The sequence below is a fragment of the Pipra filicauda genome, unplaced genomic scaffold, assembly GCF_003945595.2.
Source record: "Pipra filicauda isolate LSUMZ 115617 unplaced genomic scaffold, ASM394559v2 scaffold50_size3627746_pilon, whole genome shotgun sequence".
NCBI classification, from domain to species: domain Eukaryota; kingdom Metazoa; phylum Chordata; class Aves; order Passeriformes; family Pipridae; genus Pipra; species Pipra filicauda.
In genome coordinates, this window is record NW_024104654.1 from 3,201,250 (window position 1) to 3,220,128 (window position 18,879).

General features: G+C 36.1%; 1 protein-coding gene across 4 annotated transcripts in view; it reads right to left on the minus strand.

The window, feature by feature from the left end:
* WASF3 (WASP family member 3) overlaps positions 1-18,879 on the minus strand; it is a 70,693-nt gene that overhangs the window by 10,045 nt on the left and 41,769 nt on the right. For 3 of the 4 annotated variants that reach the window (XM_027727190.2, XM_027727186.2, XM_039386859.1), the window contains 4 exons: positions 16,537-16,679; positions 9,323-9,457; positions 5,803-5,956; positions 4,824-4,941 (listed from right to left, as the gene is read on the minus strand). In XM_027727190.2, the coding sequence (XP_027582991.1) occupies positions 4,824-4,941; positions 5,803-5,956; positions 9,323-9,457; positions 16,537-16,669 (540 nt within the window). In that variant the 5' untranslated portion in view covers positions 16,670-16,679. Of the gene's footprint in view, positions 1-4,823; positions 4,942-5,802; positions 5,957-9,322; positions 9,458-16,536; positions 16,680-16,781; positions 17,088-18,879 lie in introns of those variants that run through there. The other variant, XM_027727189.2, reaches the window with a different exon arrangement.

Genomic DNA, 18,879 nt, shown 5'->3' on the forward strand with positions numbered 1-18,879 from the left:
ATTGCTATCCTGAGAATGCAGTCATAATCAATTGTATTGACAGAAGAGTTTGGTCAAACACTGACCAAACAATAAATGCAAGCCTTTATTGTGGAATCGACACCTCCCAAGTAAGGGATAATAGTCAGAAAGCTAGCTCAACAAAAAGTACACCACAGATGCACACAGGTTTTTTACTCCAACTGTCAAACTGCACTGAGGAAATAATTCTGAAATAATGTATTTAACATTACATAACTAACAAAAAACTATCAAATAGATTAATTGCCCTTGTTTTGGATCTCTTCTTCATTCAGGCATGTCTGCATGAGGGTCCTGCTGATCCTGCCAACATTAGTAATGATGGAGAAAAGTCTTTTTAAAGTTCAACATCTAAAAGTTACAACAACACTTGCTCATCCCTGCAGTAGGCAGATTTTTGGTCTGATTCATGTTAAGTAAAGATCATCATCTTGGTTTTTAATTAATTCCCCTAAAATCTTTTTCCTCCACAAACTTTTTAGAATCACACACTTATTTTATCCAGATTATGTTAAGTACCACTTTTTCACATCAAATTCTCCTAGTACAGGATTTGGAGCAGAAAGGAGGCAGATTCATTCATACTTTAATTTAAATATATAAAGTCTTGCTTATTGCTGTGGCTGAACATATATTTGTTAAAGGCTTTACACCTGTCTTTTTCAATTATTTGCTGCAATTTTTTTTTTAATTTGTGAGTTTCATCCTGATTAATTTATTAAGATTTTTTACTAAATCACACCAGATTTGAGAGGAAAGTACAAGTAAGTCTTTTGGTTCACCAAAACCACTTAGTTTTTCTCTTCTTACAGAACAATAACTTTACCTAAGGGTGACAGCTACGTATTTCTTGCAAAGTATATATCCACCTTTTGACCCATCTATGATGCTACTCAGAAGACAATTTTGACACAATTACTGTACCATCAGGAATGCTTGCATGACTGCTTACACATAATTGCCTATTTAAAAGTTTGGCTTTAAATAGAGATCACTGGTTTTTTTTAATGAAAAGGTAAATATATATGCATTGTAAACAACATAAAATAAACACAAAGCTTAGTTTGTTTTTATTGGATCAGATTTGAGTTGAATAGGTTGTTCCAGACCAGCATCTGTAGGTGTGCTAATGAATAAATATGCTGGAATACTTTTTTCTAAAGCAGTACTAAACGCTACTGGTATTGATTTTTGGATTAAATATTATATAAATACATCTCAAACATTTTAATTTCTTACAAAACAGTGGGGCAGGCCTATTCCTAGCAGCTGACAAAGCTACATATACCTCTAACAGTAGTATTAAGTTGTTCCAGTAGCAGTTTCATTACCGTGACAAACAATGGGGACAGCTCTAGTTTTAGTACCCAGGGCAATGACAACAGAGTTCTAGGGGAGCTGAAGCCTTTCAGCATAACTACAGTCAGAAATATTTATTAGGAAAGTTAAGTTATATTAAGAAGAGTTACTTCCTTTAAACAGAAGCTGTGGCAGACAAGTGGGTGCTGTAGGTTAAGCCAGAAAAGAAGTACATCATTCAGCTGATGGCAGGAAATTATTTCAGCAAACACAAGCATATTAGAGCCTTCAAACACTGTTGAGTTAATTTTAAAGTTTGATATTTGCATCAAGAATTAGCAAGTGATATTTCAAGCATCTAAATAAAGAATTGGAGCTAGTAACAGAAAGTACCTTCAGCAAGTATTTGCAATACTTTCAAAAAACTGGAAGCACAAGCACAGAGTATTTTCCTGACCGCAAATTTATAAGAGCCTATCAAAACACAAGTAACCAAGAACAATTTCTGAAATACAAGCCTTCAAAATTTAAAGGTTTTTACTTGTTTAAATAGCTAATTAGTCTCAGAAAAAAAAATGGGGAACAATAAAAAGCAAATTAATACAGCTTTCCTTTGGTAAATCAAGAGTAAACAACTGGCCCCTAATACAGTCATTCAACTCCGAACATTATTGATACATACAAAAGTCAAAACTACATTGAAGTCTTAGCCACAGAACTACCAAACATAAAAGACCAGCCTAGACATATTTTAAACTTAAAGAACTTAAATTACAGTTTTTTTCAGAGAAAAAATTTCACCTGAAGGAGCCAAATCAGAGGAAGCCTCTTAGATTTTTTCAATTAAACTGAGTACAGAAACAATAACATGATATTTGAAGGCAGGAAAATTAAACTCTTCACGAACCTCTGGCTGCAACAGCTCAAGTAATTAAAGCAAATTACCAATATAATATTGGAAAACTGATTCTTTGGTGCAAGGACTACTCTCAGACTTCACCGAGCACCTGAAAAATTGAGGCTAAAAACCAGCTACATTCGGTCAGCTGAGTAGGATGGCATTTGGATGTCTAGCTTGTAATTTGCTAAACAATATATATTTATTTCACCTGCACAGTTTCTCAACAACTTTCAAATTTTGTGCTTCTGTGGAGCATGAATTGAGTAAAGAATTCTCACTTAACAGATTCAAAATACAAGTTCAGCCACCAGATTATTAATAAATCCTCTGGATTCATTCCTGGTCACTGCTATCATAAGAACAAGAACAAAAGAAAAAGGACAGCTGATTCAGCGACCTGTGGAACAAAGTGTGCCTGTGAGACATCTCACCAAAACCCTCTAGCTCTCTACAGAGTGCAGACGATGAAATGTTCCTTTGCACAGCAGCTTCTGGAAAGCCAGAACTGAGATTTCTGCCTATCAGGAAGTAAATGCCATCCATGCAAATTCAAATCTATGCTGCTTTCTTCTTTGTCAGATTTGTTATATATTTAATCAAATCAAACACACTTCAGCTAGAATTTATCAAGGCTTCTTTCTGTGATGTATGGCTATAATCCTACACAACTGGAATTGAGCACATTTACATTTGGTTTGTAGATTGTAATAGGACAATTAAAATCTACAAAAAAAGATATACCATGGATAGAGATAAGTGGGATGTGTTGCCTTAGATAAAGTCTAAGAGTAAATTTATAAATATAGTTTTGTAGAAATCTCTCTAAAGGAATAAAAAAAAAAAATCAAGCAATACTATAATTTTTTACAAAAGCATTTGTATTTTTTCCTTTTTAACAGTAAATCAGAATGAAAAAGCTAGCAGTTGATACTTTCTTTCTCTTCCCCTCCCTAGTGAAAATATCTAAACTTGAGGGAAAAAGGCAGGAGGAAAGGCTGCTGTTATCTCTATATATTTTTCATAAAGAAATACTGAATGAAATCTAAAAAAAACACCAACTAAACTACAGAATGAGAGCTGCTTTAATTAATTCCAGTCTTTCAATCAGCTCTATGACTAATCATACTGAGAATATAGTGGGAATATAATCTTGCATTGTATAGAAATTGCATTTCTATACAACCACAAAAATAACCAACTGAATATTTTCTAATACTTTGCTATATATAACTATTGAAGATGCCTACCCAGCTTTTTCAATTCTACGCAATATTTCAATACTGGGACACCTGCCAAAACATAAAATGTTTTGAGTCATATTCATAACAGGGAGACTTGATTTATTTCTTCCAGGATTTTTAAAGCCATGAATTCACTAAATCTTTTAGTTAAACCAAGTCTTCAGGTTTTGTTTAAAAATTCTGTAGTGAGAAAGTTTTGTCCAGCAAAAGGAAGAAGGAATTAATAGAATTTATTCTAATGGAATAGCAAAGCTTCCCAGTCACGCCCTACAATTTTATTTCTAAGCAGGTACCATATACACTGGCATATATATACACACAGTTGTATTACGTGTGTGATGTATATATACAAATATACATTAGCATGCATATTCATGTACTAGACATTCTGTACACACATGTATTATACATGATTATACACATATAATGATACCTGCTTACATACAGACATGTAGAGATAGGTATGCTAAGATGGATGATGCATATGCACATATACACATGTATGTGGATATATGCACACATGTACTGAAAACTGAGTGGCTTCCTTCTGTTTCCTCTGAGCACTCAGCATATCTTGTTCACATTCCTTTTATTTTAAATCCCTCATCTCTCATTGAACCTATTTATAAAAGCACCTTCTGCCAGGTAACGTAAGCAATAGCCGTTGCTTCAAACTTTCCTTTTTCACTTTTTTCCTCCCCAGAATTATCTTCAAAAACCTTAAAGCCCTCCAGTTTGATAGAAATACTGACCACAAAGAAGCTGCAGGAATAGCAACTCATTTCTCCATTCACAACTAAAATCTATTAAGAAAATCTTGATAGCATCAGAATCTTTTCTATAAAAAAGCTTCTTTTTTGCTGGTTTTCAAACTTAGAGGAAAAAAAGAATACTACACCTAAAATTAATCTCCTCTTGCTGCTGAACCACAGAATAATTTCGCTGCATATTATCATCTTACTAACAACAAAATTATTTATTTCTTGATAAGCTCTTGTTTTGCTACCGGAGTTGATGCTGCTAGATAAGGAACTGTGAAAATAAAGGAAACTACAATTCAAATTCCTTCTCCCTCCCATCATAGTGTCTTTTTCTGAAGCACAACAGGGCCATTTTGCTTAGTACTAATAAGTAGATACTGGAAAAAGACTCAATAACCACAGTACTCCTAAAATTCAATTTGCTGCCTTCTTAAAATAAAGAGTGTAAGCTATAATAATGGAACCAAGTGAATCTACAGCCACACATACAGGATAGTCTTTCCATACACAGAAACTAAGTATGACCTGGAAATTGTTATGCCTGGACAGCCATACAAAAAATTGCAATGCATACATGTGCTATTATGTTCCTGCTTTTACCTTTTGTCTCCTCTTTTCTTTTCGCTTATCTTCAGTATCCTGTAACATTTTTTCTTTCCAAAGATCAAAAAAATAGGAAGGATCAGTATAAAACTTCAATCCATCTTTCTTATCATCCCTGGAAACACAGCAGAAGAAAAGCTAAGAATACATGAATTAGTATGTTTTAAACCCACAAAACTTTTCTTTGACAGTCATCCAAGCTTCCAGCTGATCAATAACAACTCTTACTAACTGGATGCCTATAAACAAATACCACCATCATCTGTAAGAGTGGCAGAAACTACATCCTTCAATTATAGATCCAACAAATTTACCTTCCAATTAAAAGCTCTTAAAAATGAAACACACTGCAAATGCTCTGATATATCAGTCTTAAAAAAAATTCAAATAATTTACAGCAGATTGAGTGCCTGTTTTATACAGACACCTCACAACGTAAATACCTCTCAAAAACTGAAGAACACAGTAAAACCCCATTGTCCACAACCCTTCAGGCAGACAAACTGCACTCATTTCATGAACAACAATAAATTTAAAGGAAACAGGAAAAGAAAAAAGCAAATGTAGTCCTACTTGTTGCTCTTCTACTCACCAGTAAGTAACCAGGAAAAGGTACAGACTGTGTGTGTACAACAGTGGGAAGGCAAAAGCAACAGCTTTCTGGATAAAGCCACCAAAGAAATCAGTTCAGTATATTATTTATTTTATTTTCACTTTCTATATAATCAGTGGCCCCTGCTCTCTGATCCTGTGCTGCCATGTAAGATTTATGTTGAAATATGATGATTGTTGTTAGGTACAACTTATGATTTTAAGTGTGGCAATAGCAATTTTTGTTTCCATAAACAGGAAAGTCCCTGAAAAATCAGATCTCCATAATCAATACAGCATCTCCCTTCTGCTGTAATTATTCTCTGCAGACAAGTAGGAGATGAAGGGCAAAGTACAAGAACGTAATCAATGACTATTTCCTTACCTATAAGGTGAAAGAATATTCAGAGGTGGTGGTTTGTCACTCTGATTATAAATATCAGCCACTGGGTTTGGAATGCTGTTCTTTGAAACTACCTGCTGATCTTGAATTGTTGAGCTCTTGAATGCTTTTTTCATGTTGATATCCTGTAAGGATACTGTTAGAAAAAAAATTACATTTACCACAGGTCTGAAATGAACAGAAGTGGATAAAAAAGCATCCATTTCTCAGAACCTATATAAAATATTTTCTGCAAAATTTAGGATATTTTTCTTTAGTGGATAATCATGATATTTAAGCTTAAAGGCATGTAAGAACTGCCATAATAAAACAGATTTAAGTCCCACTTGGTCCAGAACCTCACTTAAAATAATGGGACCATGGACTGTGTCTTGGAATATGATGCAAGAATGCTGTCACATTAAATGCAAGGTCTGGTATTCCTCTGACACAGCATGTTTTATAATTACACATGGTATCCATAAACATTCAACCCCATTCTACATATGATTAAATTATGAGTGGAACAACTTCCTGTGAGAAAGAGTTCCACCTCTCTAACCATCCTTCAGCTCCAAAGTTTTTCCATATAATTGAACACTCCTTGATTGTAAGTTTTTCTCACGTCTCTGTGGAGAGAAATATTATGTTCTTTGTACAGTCCAGTTACATACTTCCATTTAATCTTTTCACATACACAGTTCTGGGGAAAACAATATTAGCCTTTTCATCCTTTCTTTTCAAGTGAAAGATTTCAGTTGCTTTTAACTGTTCCTGTCATTTTTAGCAAGGCTTTCTTTCACTCTGAATACAAGTTTCCATGAGATAAAGCGACCATTGCTAAAAAGATCCAGTTAATGCTAATCACAATTTAAGAGTGGCAGTAAGCTCTCCACATCATCCTCCACTTTTAAGCAACTTGAAATACAGGTTTTTGACTGCAGTTGAACAGAATGCTGAAGTCTTCACTGAGTTGTCTACAACAGCATTAACCACTTCTTGAATTGAGGCAACTGTTTTCTAAGAGTGTAAGCTGTAGCAGTAGTGCAAACAAAATGCACTGGCTTCTTCTATTTTTATTGTCATTTCATCTGATAGTTCTTGCCCATTCATCTAATTTATCGCGTCTCAAGAACAAATTGTGAGAAATTTCACATGGTAATTGAACAGTATTGGCCAAAAATTTAGTATACTGATGACTTGAAAAACCAGTGAGGCATGAAGCCTGACACTTTTATCCTTTGCCATGATGGAAACCAAGTCCCACTCAGACTTCTCTACTCAACTATTTTTGATGTCTGTGCTGAGGTCTTGCTTCTCACTCTGAGACCACTTAGATTGTTTCATAACTTTTACAATAGCAAAAAATTAAAAACAGAATATTTCATTTCAAATAGTTGTTCCCCCATCCACATCATCTAAAGTATCAAAACGATTTCTGAAAGTACTTTCTATTTAAACCTGCCTATAAGTACAAGGTAAGGTATTTCAGGCAGTTTTTTCAGATGTATGTATCTGAATTGGTATATTCTTGTTTAGAGGAAGACATTCAAGAGAGTAAAAATCCCCTTCTTCTGGGGCTTTTTAGCCTAAGTTATTCATATGCTTTTGAAAACGTAACCTCAATTACTTTTTTTTTTTTCAACTGTAATATTATATATATTCTATTTTTATATATGCCTTGTTAGTTATAGCTAAGAATGTAAGACATCACTGACGCACCTAAATCTAGCAATTGACATTTTATTTAAATGCCTAAGCTATCAAGAAATATATTGAGTATTAGTGACAGTGCAATGAATTGTTATAGACTTCAACTTCTACAAAATAGCTAATAAAATTTACTACTGACGTTAAAGTGACAGCAGTTTGTATATGTAGCTTATTAATCTGAAACATGATTAGCAATGCAAGAGTAATAACTGTTGTCAATTTAAAATAAACACTGATTAAATTCGTAGTCCATCCACTAGTCTCCCCTTCCAATTGATTGCTTTTAATTATTCTCCAAACTCTGGAAACTAGCCAGACGGTATTGCATAACACAAATGAGACATTTAAAAAAAGAAATAAGAGCAAAAACAACCTCTGGTGAGGACTGAGTTTCCAAAAAATGGTAGACTTAAAAGTCATGAAGACTGACACCATCCACCTCAGCACAGAACAATTACAGTATATAAATATCATCTAGTTTGCTCATATTACCATCACAACATGCCTTTAAAACTAAGCTGAATAGTGATTCCATAATAACTTAATGTTCCTCTCTAGCTGTTGACACCTAAAATAAAGGTGCTTGTATCAAAGAATCACAGAGTGGTTTGGGTTGGAAGGGACATTAAAGATGATCTAGTTCCAACCCCACTGCCATGGGCAGGCACACCTTTCACTGGACCAGGTTGCTCAAAGTTCCATCCAACCTGCCCTTGAACATTTCCAGGGACTGGGAATCCATAATGTCTCTGGGCATCTGTGATCAACTGTGATACTCTAACAGTTAATATGTTCCAAAATCAGATAAAATGCTCAGACATGTAATAATTTTCAGACAGTAACAAGTTAAAATGGAAGACTAAATATTACATTAGTAAATACCAACTATAAGATTTATTATTATCACTAACATTAGTATTAAATATATAAACTACACAAATATAAATGGCAAGGACCATATATAAACCATATAAATAGTACTATTAAATATATGACAAGTGGCATTAACTGCTACTGAGTAAATATTGCACTATCATCCTGATGTAACAAGCTTGTACATTTTTACTAAATGTCAGGAATCTTCTAACAGGGAACACATGACGTGTCTGACTGGCTCAGACATGAAGCATGAAAGCAAAGATGTACGTTCCAGCTTTTAGAGCTAGACAGAGAAACATGTTTTACCTGCCCAAATAAGTGATTTCAAACAATATAATTTTACTTAAATCCTTTGTTTTCACTGTGTATTTATGAAGTGAATGACAAAACATGTGAGTGCAGCTATTACAATTTTTTAAAGGAAATACTATTTCTAGTGACTAGAACCCATTGGAGAATTTCACCTAGTTGATGCAAACACACTGCCTTATTTAGATAAAGAGTATTATGAGATCTTAGATGGCCACAGAACAGATACTATTAATGTAGTTTGTGACTACCCCACCCTGAAATAAACAGATCTACTGTCTCAAACTTTTTCCAATATTCTGACTTATTTCCAGTAAGGACTAGATTTACTCATTTTGGATTTACTATACTTACAAACTAAAAGTTTTCCCTGTGAAAAAGGCAACTTAGTGGCTCTATTACTACAGGGGCTTATTGAAGTAACACTAATGACAGCGGTTACAAGACTCAAGAATACTTCTTCTTGCTCTGCTAACATGATTTTTCCCAGTTTGCTTTACTGAGACAACAAGACAAAATATTGGTACAGGATTACTTTGAAAAGACAGAGATAGTTGTGTAATTAAATACTGTGGTCTTGTCAACATCACTTCTGGCTCAATGCTTTCATGCAATTACCTACCCTCTTCTACCGTTGAATCCAGCTGGGTAACTTTGACAGCAAGGCGATCAATTCTGTCTTGAAGGGAATTTGCTCTGATGTAAAAGCTGTTGGCCTCATTAAACAATTCACCAAATATGTCTTCAGCATGTTTGCCTGCATAAGAAAACAGACAGGGAAATCCCTTTGCTAGTGGCTTACAAAACACAAGACAAAAGGCTTCAATATCATGACGTTATAATAGAAAGTAGCTATAGGACTATAACAGCACAGTTTGTCATACAGCAAAATTTTGGCCAACAGATTTATACAAAAATTTCAAAATACACTATAAATGCTGCCTGAAGTCTATTCTCCTGGACACCCTGCTTAGTCTTCTACTTAAAAAAAAAAAAAAGAGAAACTTACAAATTTTAATCCTTCTGCAGGATTCTGCCAATTGTCAGAAAACTGATCATTAAAACCTGCCTTTGTGATGAAAAGGCCCAAACTTACTGCTGTCCATAAAAGCTTCTGAAGTAAATTTTGAAATTAAAATCTTGCAATCCATAGTCATTAAGATTTAATTATAAGCACAAGCCAACATCAAAATGAAGGCTGAGCAAAAACAGATAAAACCCAGGATCCTCCTGCAGGGCAGCCCACTTACCTCTACAAATGCTCACTGCATACATGTTGCTGTCCCAGGAGTCACTTGAGATAGAAAGATGGCACTGACATTCACCTATGGCCACAATGGAATTTATGCACCACAAAAGTGGAGTTTACAACCTTTTTGTCCTCCCTTTCAGGTGCTGTATGCTCTTCATCACTATGAGAGTGGATAGTCCAGTCCAAATCTGCAGCTTCAGGCCTTAACCTAAAAGTGCTACAGTGGACAGGAGGTGCCTTATGACAAGCCCAATGCTCCTTGGTCCACAGATCGTTGTGCATGCCCATTCCTTTCCTAGACCTCCCAAAGTACTAGGCATCCTCATCTACAGTTTGATTGTCTTCATGCCCCTACCCAAAGTTCTCCACCATTCTGGATCAGTGGTTCCGGATCCCCAATTTAATACCTCCTGCCCCAGAATTTACCCTACAAATTCCGGTTTCCACCTAAATTTATTGCCCTCACTGAACTACAGTCCCTCCTACAAGATACTGCTGCTTCCCTTTAAGATCCCCCCTCTACAATTTCTGTAGCCAAAACCCCTCAAGACATCTCCACTCCATCAGTTCTCCTTGCAGAAAGGAAAATCCTGCCTCTTGCATTTAACCATGCTTTTTAAATAAAAATACATTTTAAAACCCTACATCTGAATTAATTATGACCTGCATCAAGAAGAGTCCAGAGAGCAGAAATGGAAGGGAGTGGGAAAGTGAAACCTTGTCTAATATTTGGAACAACATGGAATATGTATTAACCAGCTAAATGACAGTGGCTTCCAAAAGAACAGCAATTATTGACATTTTAAGTTGGGTCCTATAACCAACTTTAATACTTCATAAAGAAAAGTACAAATATAATGAAAATTTCAATTAAGATCCCATCCTGTGAACATCATTGGAAAAAAAAAATATAGTCACACTTAGGAATACGAGAGGATCTGCCCCTTTCTTGGATCATTCTCCCCCTTGGGGGGAAGGGAATGACAACTACACTAAAACAAGTTCAAAAATGCTGTTTGTGAATTACAGAAAAAAAAATTAATGTGATTGCCTTCAAATGAAGGGCTTCACCAGGAATAGATTTCTTCACTAAACGTAAAATCAGCCAATAACTAACCCAAAACATTAGGTATTCTGGTGTATCCAAACTCTGCTTCCTGTGCCAGTGGAAGGTGGATAGACAGGTGTGCTGTCTACGCGTTCCTAACCTCCTCCCCCTCCAAAACAGAGGTCACACAACCACAGCATAGCTGAAGTTGAAAATCTTCTAGCCCATTTCCCTGCTCAAAGCACGACTGGACAGAGCAGGTTGCCCAGGACTCTGACCAGCAGGGTTTGGAACACTTCTAAGAACAGAGGCTCCACAACTCCTCTGGACTACCTATGGCAGTGTTCAACCACCTGCACACTAAAAGTGTTCTCTAAGTGCTTCCCAGCAGCCAGTTGAGATTCAATTATAATTCCCATTTGATTTAGTTGCTCCAAATGAAGATGTTATTCCAAGCTATGGAACAAATAAGCTTTTCAACTCTTCAGCTAAATAAAGCAGTTATTACATTCTTCAGCCACCAGTATTCAGAGCTCAATCAATTTTAATGGATGTTAGTTTATGTTAATATATTGAAATCAGCCTGCTGAGGGAGGACTGCTGCATTGTAGGATTAAACACATCACCTCTAGAGAAGTCAAGGAGATGGGTGCTTATAAGTTCTTTTTCAGAAACCAAAGTAGGAACATACTTCAGTTAATATTTAATTTTTTTTTGACACTTGTTACCCTAAAACATGTGAAAGACACCTTGTCAACCTGTGAAAACAGTGACATGGTAAAGCAATATTAGACATGCTGTCCTGATTATCATGATGCAGTAAATTTTAGAAATAAAAAACACTTGAGAAGTATTACTTTATGTTACCATCTTTTAAATTAGATTTTTAACAAAACAGAAACAAGCAGGAAAAAACTCCAACCTATCTGAAATAGAATCATGTATCTTAACTTAAGAGTTGATTTTTGTACTACAAGACAGTGGTTTAAAAACATTAAGTATATAATAATTTAAAAATTCACCAAAGAAATTATGCACTCTTTCTTTCTAAGACTCCCTCCAGCCACTGAAGTAGTTTCAGGAAAATTTAGTCATGATTCTGCCTCAGCAAATCCCTGTTTTCCATAGTTTTTAATGTAAATTAACCAAAGTACCTCTTTCTAGCACTTTCACAGGTTGTCTTCATAGAGTTGTATATTTCATTGCTCACAAAATAAATTTCCAAGCTTTATGAGATATTTCTGCAGATCAGTATTTCACAAATAATTTAAATAATACTCTCTATTCAAGTTCTACAGTAATTACATGAAATATCATCTTGCCACACCAGTATATAACATCTCTAGCAGAGACTAAACATCACCTGAATTACAACTAATTTTCAAATACTGCATAAAAAAAGTGTGCAGTAACACATTGAACACATTGCCCCAAAGGTATCTTTTGTCAACAGTCAAAATGCTCAGTGCTGTACCATAAAAGGAATTCAACAATGATGCTGGCTTGTCTGAAAACTGGAAACCCAATGTGTTTATTACTCTACTTAGTTTCCATTCACATAATTTGAGTCTGAAAAGTACAGCTTTCCTTTGCATTCCTTGCTCCACAACACAATTACTGGGGACAACACACTCAAGAGAAAGACTTGGAGTGCATTAGAAAGGTTACCATTTTTCATGCCATGAACATGCATTATGAAAGCAAGAAGGTAATTTCACTTGGCATTCTGGTGTCTGGAGGCATTTAAGGAAAGACTGGATGTGGCACTTAGTGCCATGGTCTAGTTGACACGGCAGTGTTTGGTCACAGGCTGGACTCGATCTCAAAGGTTTTTTCCAGCCTAACTGATTCTGTCAGACACTGGAATAAAGATGACACTAAGGCTGCTCGAAAAGGAGTCAGCACTGCACTACTGCTCTCCTCAGGGTCCTAGGTAAGGACTGAAATGTCCCATAGAACTATGTGCTGTTCCACAAACTGGAATTCATCCAGGATATGCTCATTTTATCACAATATGGAGCAGAAGACAGTGATTCCACCCACCCATTTGTAACTGGATTAATCAGAAACATTAGACTCATGCTTTCCCCCTCTCCTTTTTTTAAATAAGCAAAAGTGGTAGGCTGTTACTGACTAGGTCTTGATTCTCATTTGCTTTCTCACAGTACCTCTAAGCATGACACTAAATGGCAAAAAAGCTAACTTTCCAATCCAGCCTGATTCAGCAGTAGTAAAGAGCAGAGTGACACAAAGCTGGATGCAGTGTGCTCAGGCCTGCATGAAAACCAATGAAACTCTGAGCCAATGGCCAATCTGCCCAAGAAAATAGTAGGAGGCAAGCTGGTGGATATTGTTCTCTGAGTGAAAGAAAAAGTCTTCCAAGTCTCTGCAGATGACACTTCCTCCATTTTATGTTGTACAGCAAAAACCGTTTGGTATCACTTGCACATGGGTCAAAGAAAGTAGCTCTGTACCTATGTTCAGATGCTTTATATCCATGTAGGTAAGATTTCAACCTGACAGGTACCATCTGAATGACCCGAGAAGCCAGAAACATGAAAAATACAAAATATTTCAAGACTCACAGAAAGGAATTATTTCAAGTGGTAATGCAACTTGAAACACAGTAGTATTGTTAATGTACAGACTGCACTCTAGTTAAGATAAGTTCAATGAAGGAGGACATACAGTTTTTAATATTTAATCTTCAACAACAATCAGATGCTATTTATTATTTCTTCCCCATATATACACATACGTAAAACTCGGGAACAAAATCATCCTGCAAGAGATCCTGTTGCAGAAAGCAGCCTTTTCACTGGCTGAAGTCTTGCAGTCATCAGACCAAACTCCACTGCCAAAAGCATGGGAGTATTTTGTGGAAGCGTTCAAGTCTTTGCTCCGTGATTATGTTTAGCAGGTAAAGCATCACAGTACTTACAGGTACAGGCTGCAAATGCTCCCAGTCCTCCCTATAGCAGTAGATTCTCTCCTCCCAAGTGGAGGTGAGTCCCCAGACAACATTTTGCCTTATACGAAAGTGCACAGTTTCATACAGAATGCTGCTCACTCTGTCTGTGCTCCAAGCCAGCTGGCTGGAAATGAACCCTAATCTGAAAACATAATAGAAAAAAAGCTCTCCTGAGAGCACATTCCCATTGGATAGGAACTTGTTCATGTCTCCTGAAAAGAGCAAAGGCAGAAGTAAGCCAAATTTGTATGCAACAGCACAGACCTGCCAGTTTTTAAAATCCACACTGAACTCACAGTGCAACATTAAAAAAAACAGTGTGACTGTGAGATAGACCTGTACTTGCTCTCTCTATGCCTCAAGCTGTGGGAACACCAACAAGCTCTGATGCTGTCAGCAGGACATACTGCTTCAGCTCCAGCACAGCTTTTTTCTATGATCATTTCCTTGCTCCCACTTGGCCTGAAACACAGGCAAAACAAACACTGCCTGCAGAAAAAACTGCAAACATGACAGATTTTAGACTGTGGATGAGGCTGGTGGTACTTTTCACTCATTAAATACCATGTACTCATCTATTAAAACAAAGGACATATAATTTATATGCATAGATCTTTAACTCAACATTAATAGAACTTTAGGGGCTACCTACAAACACTGCTGATGACCCGAAAGATCCAGTAAGGGAAAATTTCAGAATACGGATATAAGTAGCCAGTTCCTCAGCAACAATCATAAGAGGATCTGAACACACAATGTAACAGACACATGAGCCCCAAAATCAAATCTGGATAAATGAAAGCTAGACATTCCTAGCAAGTCAGACAAGTGTATTATCCACACTTGGGCAATCATTGTGCAGTACCAAAATGAGGTCTTATCAGGTATCCTTTAATGTAATTAAGAGCAGTAGCCATTCTTCTCACTTTTCTGAAACGTAGGGATGTCAACACCAAGAAACTGCCTAAGAAAACAGTAAATGAAACAATGACAATGCAAACACAAATTAACCATAAATAACATTAGCCACTAAATTGGCAGCTACTGCTCAAGAAAGATCAAGGAATCACTTGGAAACTCCTCTGAAAATAACAATGTTTAGCAACAATCAAAATTGTATAAATTCTTAGGGAAATCATGATAAAACAGAAAAAGTCTGTTTTGAATATGATCTGAAGTCTTCAACACTCCACCTTAAAAAACCCACAACATAGCCTAACTTACATATCCAAAGCAGAAATAACAATGATCAGCAATATAAAATAGTTTCTATTCAAAAAGAGTACTAACAGATCAGGACACTCCAACCTCGAAAGGCTATCACTAGTAGAACACGATAAAGAATTAATAAAATCACAATTTTTTATGGAAATACACAAGATGAAATCACCTTTCATTATTTTTCATTTTACCAGAGTAAGAAGGCATCAAAAGAAAGAGATCAACTTCTACTGTGGGACATTCTGTCACACGTCATCAGACAAGAAAAAAAGCGCAATCCCTATTTCAACAACTCTAAGTAATGGCACAGATGATACTTTTACAAATCCTTGTTACATAGGATGATTCAGATGGACCTCCAGCTCAGAAAAATCCCTAAATCACTGACTACTGGAAACAGGAAATGCTGTGTTTCTTGTTCTCTTTCCCTAAGCGTAGGCTTTTTCCTATCCTCATAAACTGAACACCAGACTTAGTGGCACCCATAGTCTAAGCTCCATGCAGACTCTTATATTCTTAAACCACTTCCATTTACAAACCGAAGCAACTGATGAAGCAGTAATTTCTTTTCAAGAACCAGAGTTATTAGCACAAACAACAGCTGCTGATTGTTAAACACACTCTAAAAAAAAAAATCTCTTCTCTCTTTCATCAAAAATATTGTTCATCCTGCAAGCACTCCAGTCATGCTTCTAGAATTGCTAGTGCTGGTGTCACCTGACAGGTGTAGTGTGTAGGCTCCTCTGTATGGAGCTGATGCTAGCTTGCCTCAACAGGAGCCTACGGGCTTGTTCAGCAAATGCCATTTTTTCAATGTGTTTAATTTCATTCATATGAATTCACCAGACACATATATAAAAGAGAAGGCTTAAGAAATATAAGCACATTAAGAAAAACTAAAATTTCAGTCAAATGTGTCATTTAATGCCAAGAAGCAGAAGCGTTTGCTGGTTTCATCTTTCAGAATCAAGAGGCAAGAATAACTCAAGTGCTAGTCTTGTTTTTCGCACTAATTTCTCTCGGCTTAGAAAAATTTCTGATTTTCTATGCTGTAGGTTTTTGTTGGTTTGGGTTTGTTTTGGTTACCTCCTCCCCCATGGTGGTTTTTCGCTTGTTTGGTTTTTGGAACGTTGTTCTGGAGGAGAGGGTTGGGTTTTTCTCTTCTTTAATAAACTTCAAAATATATAATAACATAAAAGCAATGAAATAGAATATTATCACAATACATTAGTGGTAATATCCTGTATTGCAATTTTTCTATTTAAAACAAGCCATCTTAAAGCCTCTCATCTCTTCAGTTTTTCATCAGGAATCAAATACTTGCAGGAAGTTACAGATACTTACTTAAGCTGCTTAGCTGGCGTATGATAGCAGCAAGGGTACTATTTGTTACGCATTCCAGTTCACTTGTAATTCCCTCTGGCAGAGCTCCTCGGCAGAGATGCCGCGGTTCAATGTTCCTTTTCACCAAAGGCATGGCTCACAACCTGGAATTTACAAACAAATATGTATGATATTTACAAAAATGAAATTAAGAGCTATGAATCAATGTAGCACACATTCAGGCTTTTTCTACAAAAAATACTCACCTTTCTTCTTCTAATGCACTTGCCTCAGCCTTCCTATGGAATTCCTACCAAGGCACTGGAGTTGTGCACTCAAGCCAGAACATGACAAGAGCACTGCAGATCAGCAGAGGATACAGGCCATATGGATAATCTATGTTTTTTGCCTTAGACTTGGTATAAGATTTACTGTACCCACAGACTTGTGCTGCAGTACAAAAATTACTGGACTTCAGGGCACATTTGCATTTATAAAAAACTGGCAGTCCCCACAGGAGTGGCAGGAAAGATCACTGTCTGGAGCAAGCTGGCTTGCTGCCTGGGCAAGCTGGCCACCAACAGACTGACTGTGCATTACAGCCCCCTGACTACGTCAGACCCTGACCCATTCCCGTTCAGACAGCGTTCAGTAAAAATTATAAATTCATCTGACACATAAAGGCAAGTGCCTCTCAAAATTAGGCTGAGTGAGAACAAGGAAGAAGCTGCAACACAAGGAAGAAGCTGGTTTTCCACAGGTGGTGCTGAATGACACTCTGGGGCATGGGCACACTGAACAGTTTTTGGGAACATGCCAGATGCAGAAAGACATATATGCTAGATAACTAAGGTTGTCAGAACTTTCTTGGAAAAAAAAAGACTAGGATTTGGAAGACAAGTACAAAAAGAGATATGAAAGCATCACAAAAGGGCACAATGGCACAGAAAACATTATCCTGCAGAGAGCAGCTTTGAGAGCAAGGATGCCCAAGCGGGACAGAATTCCCCAAAAAGGGAAGCATATGCTACAAAAATGTCTAAACCAGTTTTCTTTAAAATGACATTAACACAATTATGAGTCAATTTGACTACTTTTTTTTTTTTTAACACCAGCAACTCAATGTTCCATGTACTTCCTATGAATAATATTCTGTTTAAAGACCATGTGGCACCAAAATTTTATGGAATGAGAAGTTACAGTGTTACCAAGGACATAAGGTCATTTGGAAAAGACTTAATTGAAAATTTCTTTTTTACTGAACTAAAGCAACTAAAGTAGCGCTTCAATTTCTCTAATTAAAATCACATTACTAAATTAAAAAGATCTTCTTGCTTTTCAAATGTTGCATAGTAATTTTTGTAATGACTTCACCCCAAAGGTTTAAAATATCTTATTCTCAAAAACATTTCTAAAAGCTTAATAACTTCAATGAACAAAAAGCAAATTATTTAAGTGTAAGACTATTTCATAACAGGTCAGGAAGGAAAAAGGTCATGACTTCTAAGCAGTAGTGTTGAATTATATTTTACATCTCTTGATATGAGACAGTTTATTTGAGTACATCAGAATTTTAAGGCCAGCTGAGTTTGCTAAATTTTAAACAATACATCAGAGGTAAGGGAGGAACAATTTTATATGTGACAAAAAAAAAAAAATATCTTTCTCTTTTGTGATTTTGTATTCCTCTACAAACAGATGCATTTTAAAATACTACTTAATATCCAACATAAACACATTTCAGAACTTGAACAAAAACAGATCAAAACTGGGAAGTCACTATTACCGAAGAGCAACATCTAGCAGCATCACACTACAAACAGGCTAGGACACTGTAGCAAATAAATAAAAATCACTAGGAGGAATTCCCTCACTCTTACATTTCACATAAAGCATAATTAGTAAGAAATACATTAATAGGAGCATAAATTAGCACTAAAGCAGCCAATTCCAAATCTCAGGATTATTTCAACTCACAAGCTACAAATTTTTGCTTTCTCTGTAACATGAACACCACCGTCATATAAATTAAAGGTGTAAAAGACTCCCTACAAGTAGGACGATAGAATTCCTGAAATACTGATGGGTGATTTGACATCTCAAAAAATTATCTTTCTTTGAACTAATATTGATGTGCAATTCATCAGTAAAACTCTGGAGAACAAGGCAACCATTCTACTAAGTTTGGGGTGGGAGTTTAGTTTTGTAAGAGAATTACTGGGAATATGTTTTACTACATTTTTCATACTCTCATTTTTTAACCCATTTTACTTCAATTTTTATACAAGGCCACCAGACTAAAGCCTGTTTTCCCCCATGGCTTTCTGTCTAGCATTCTCAGAGCTAGCCCCACTCCTACCTTTT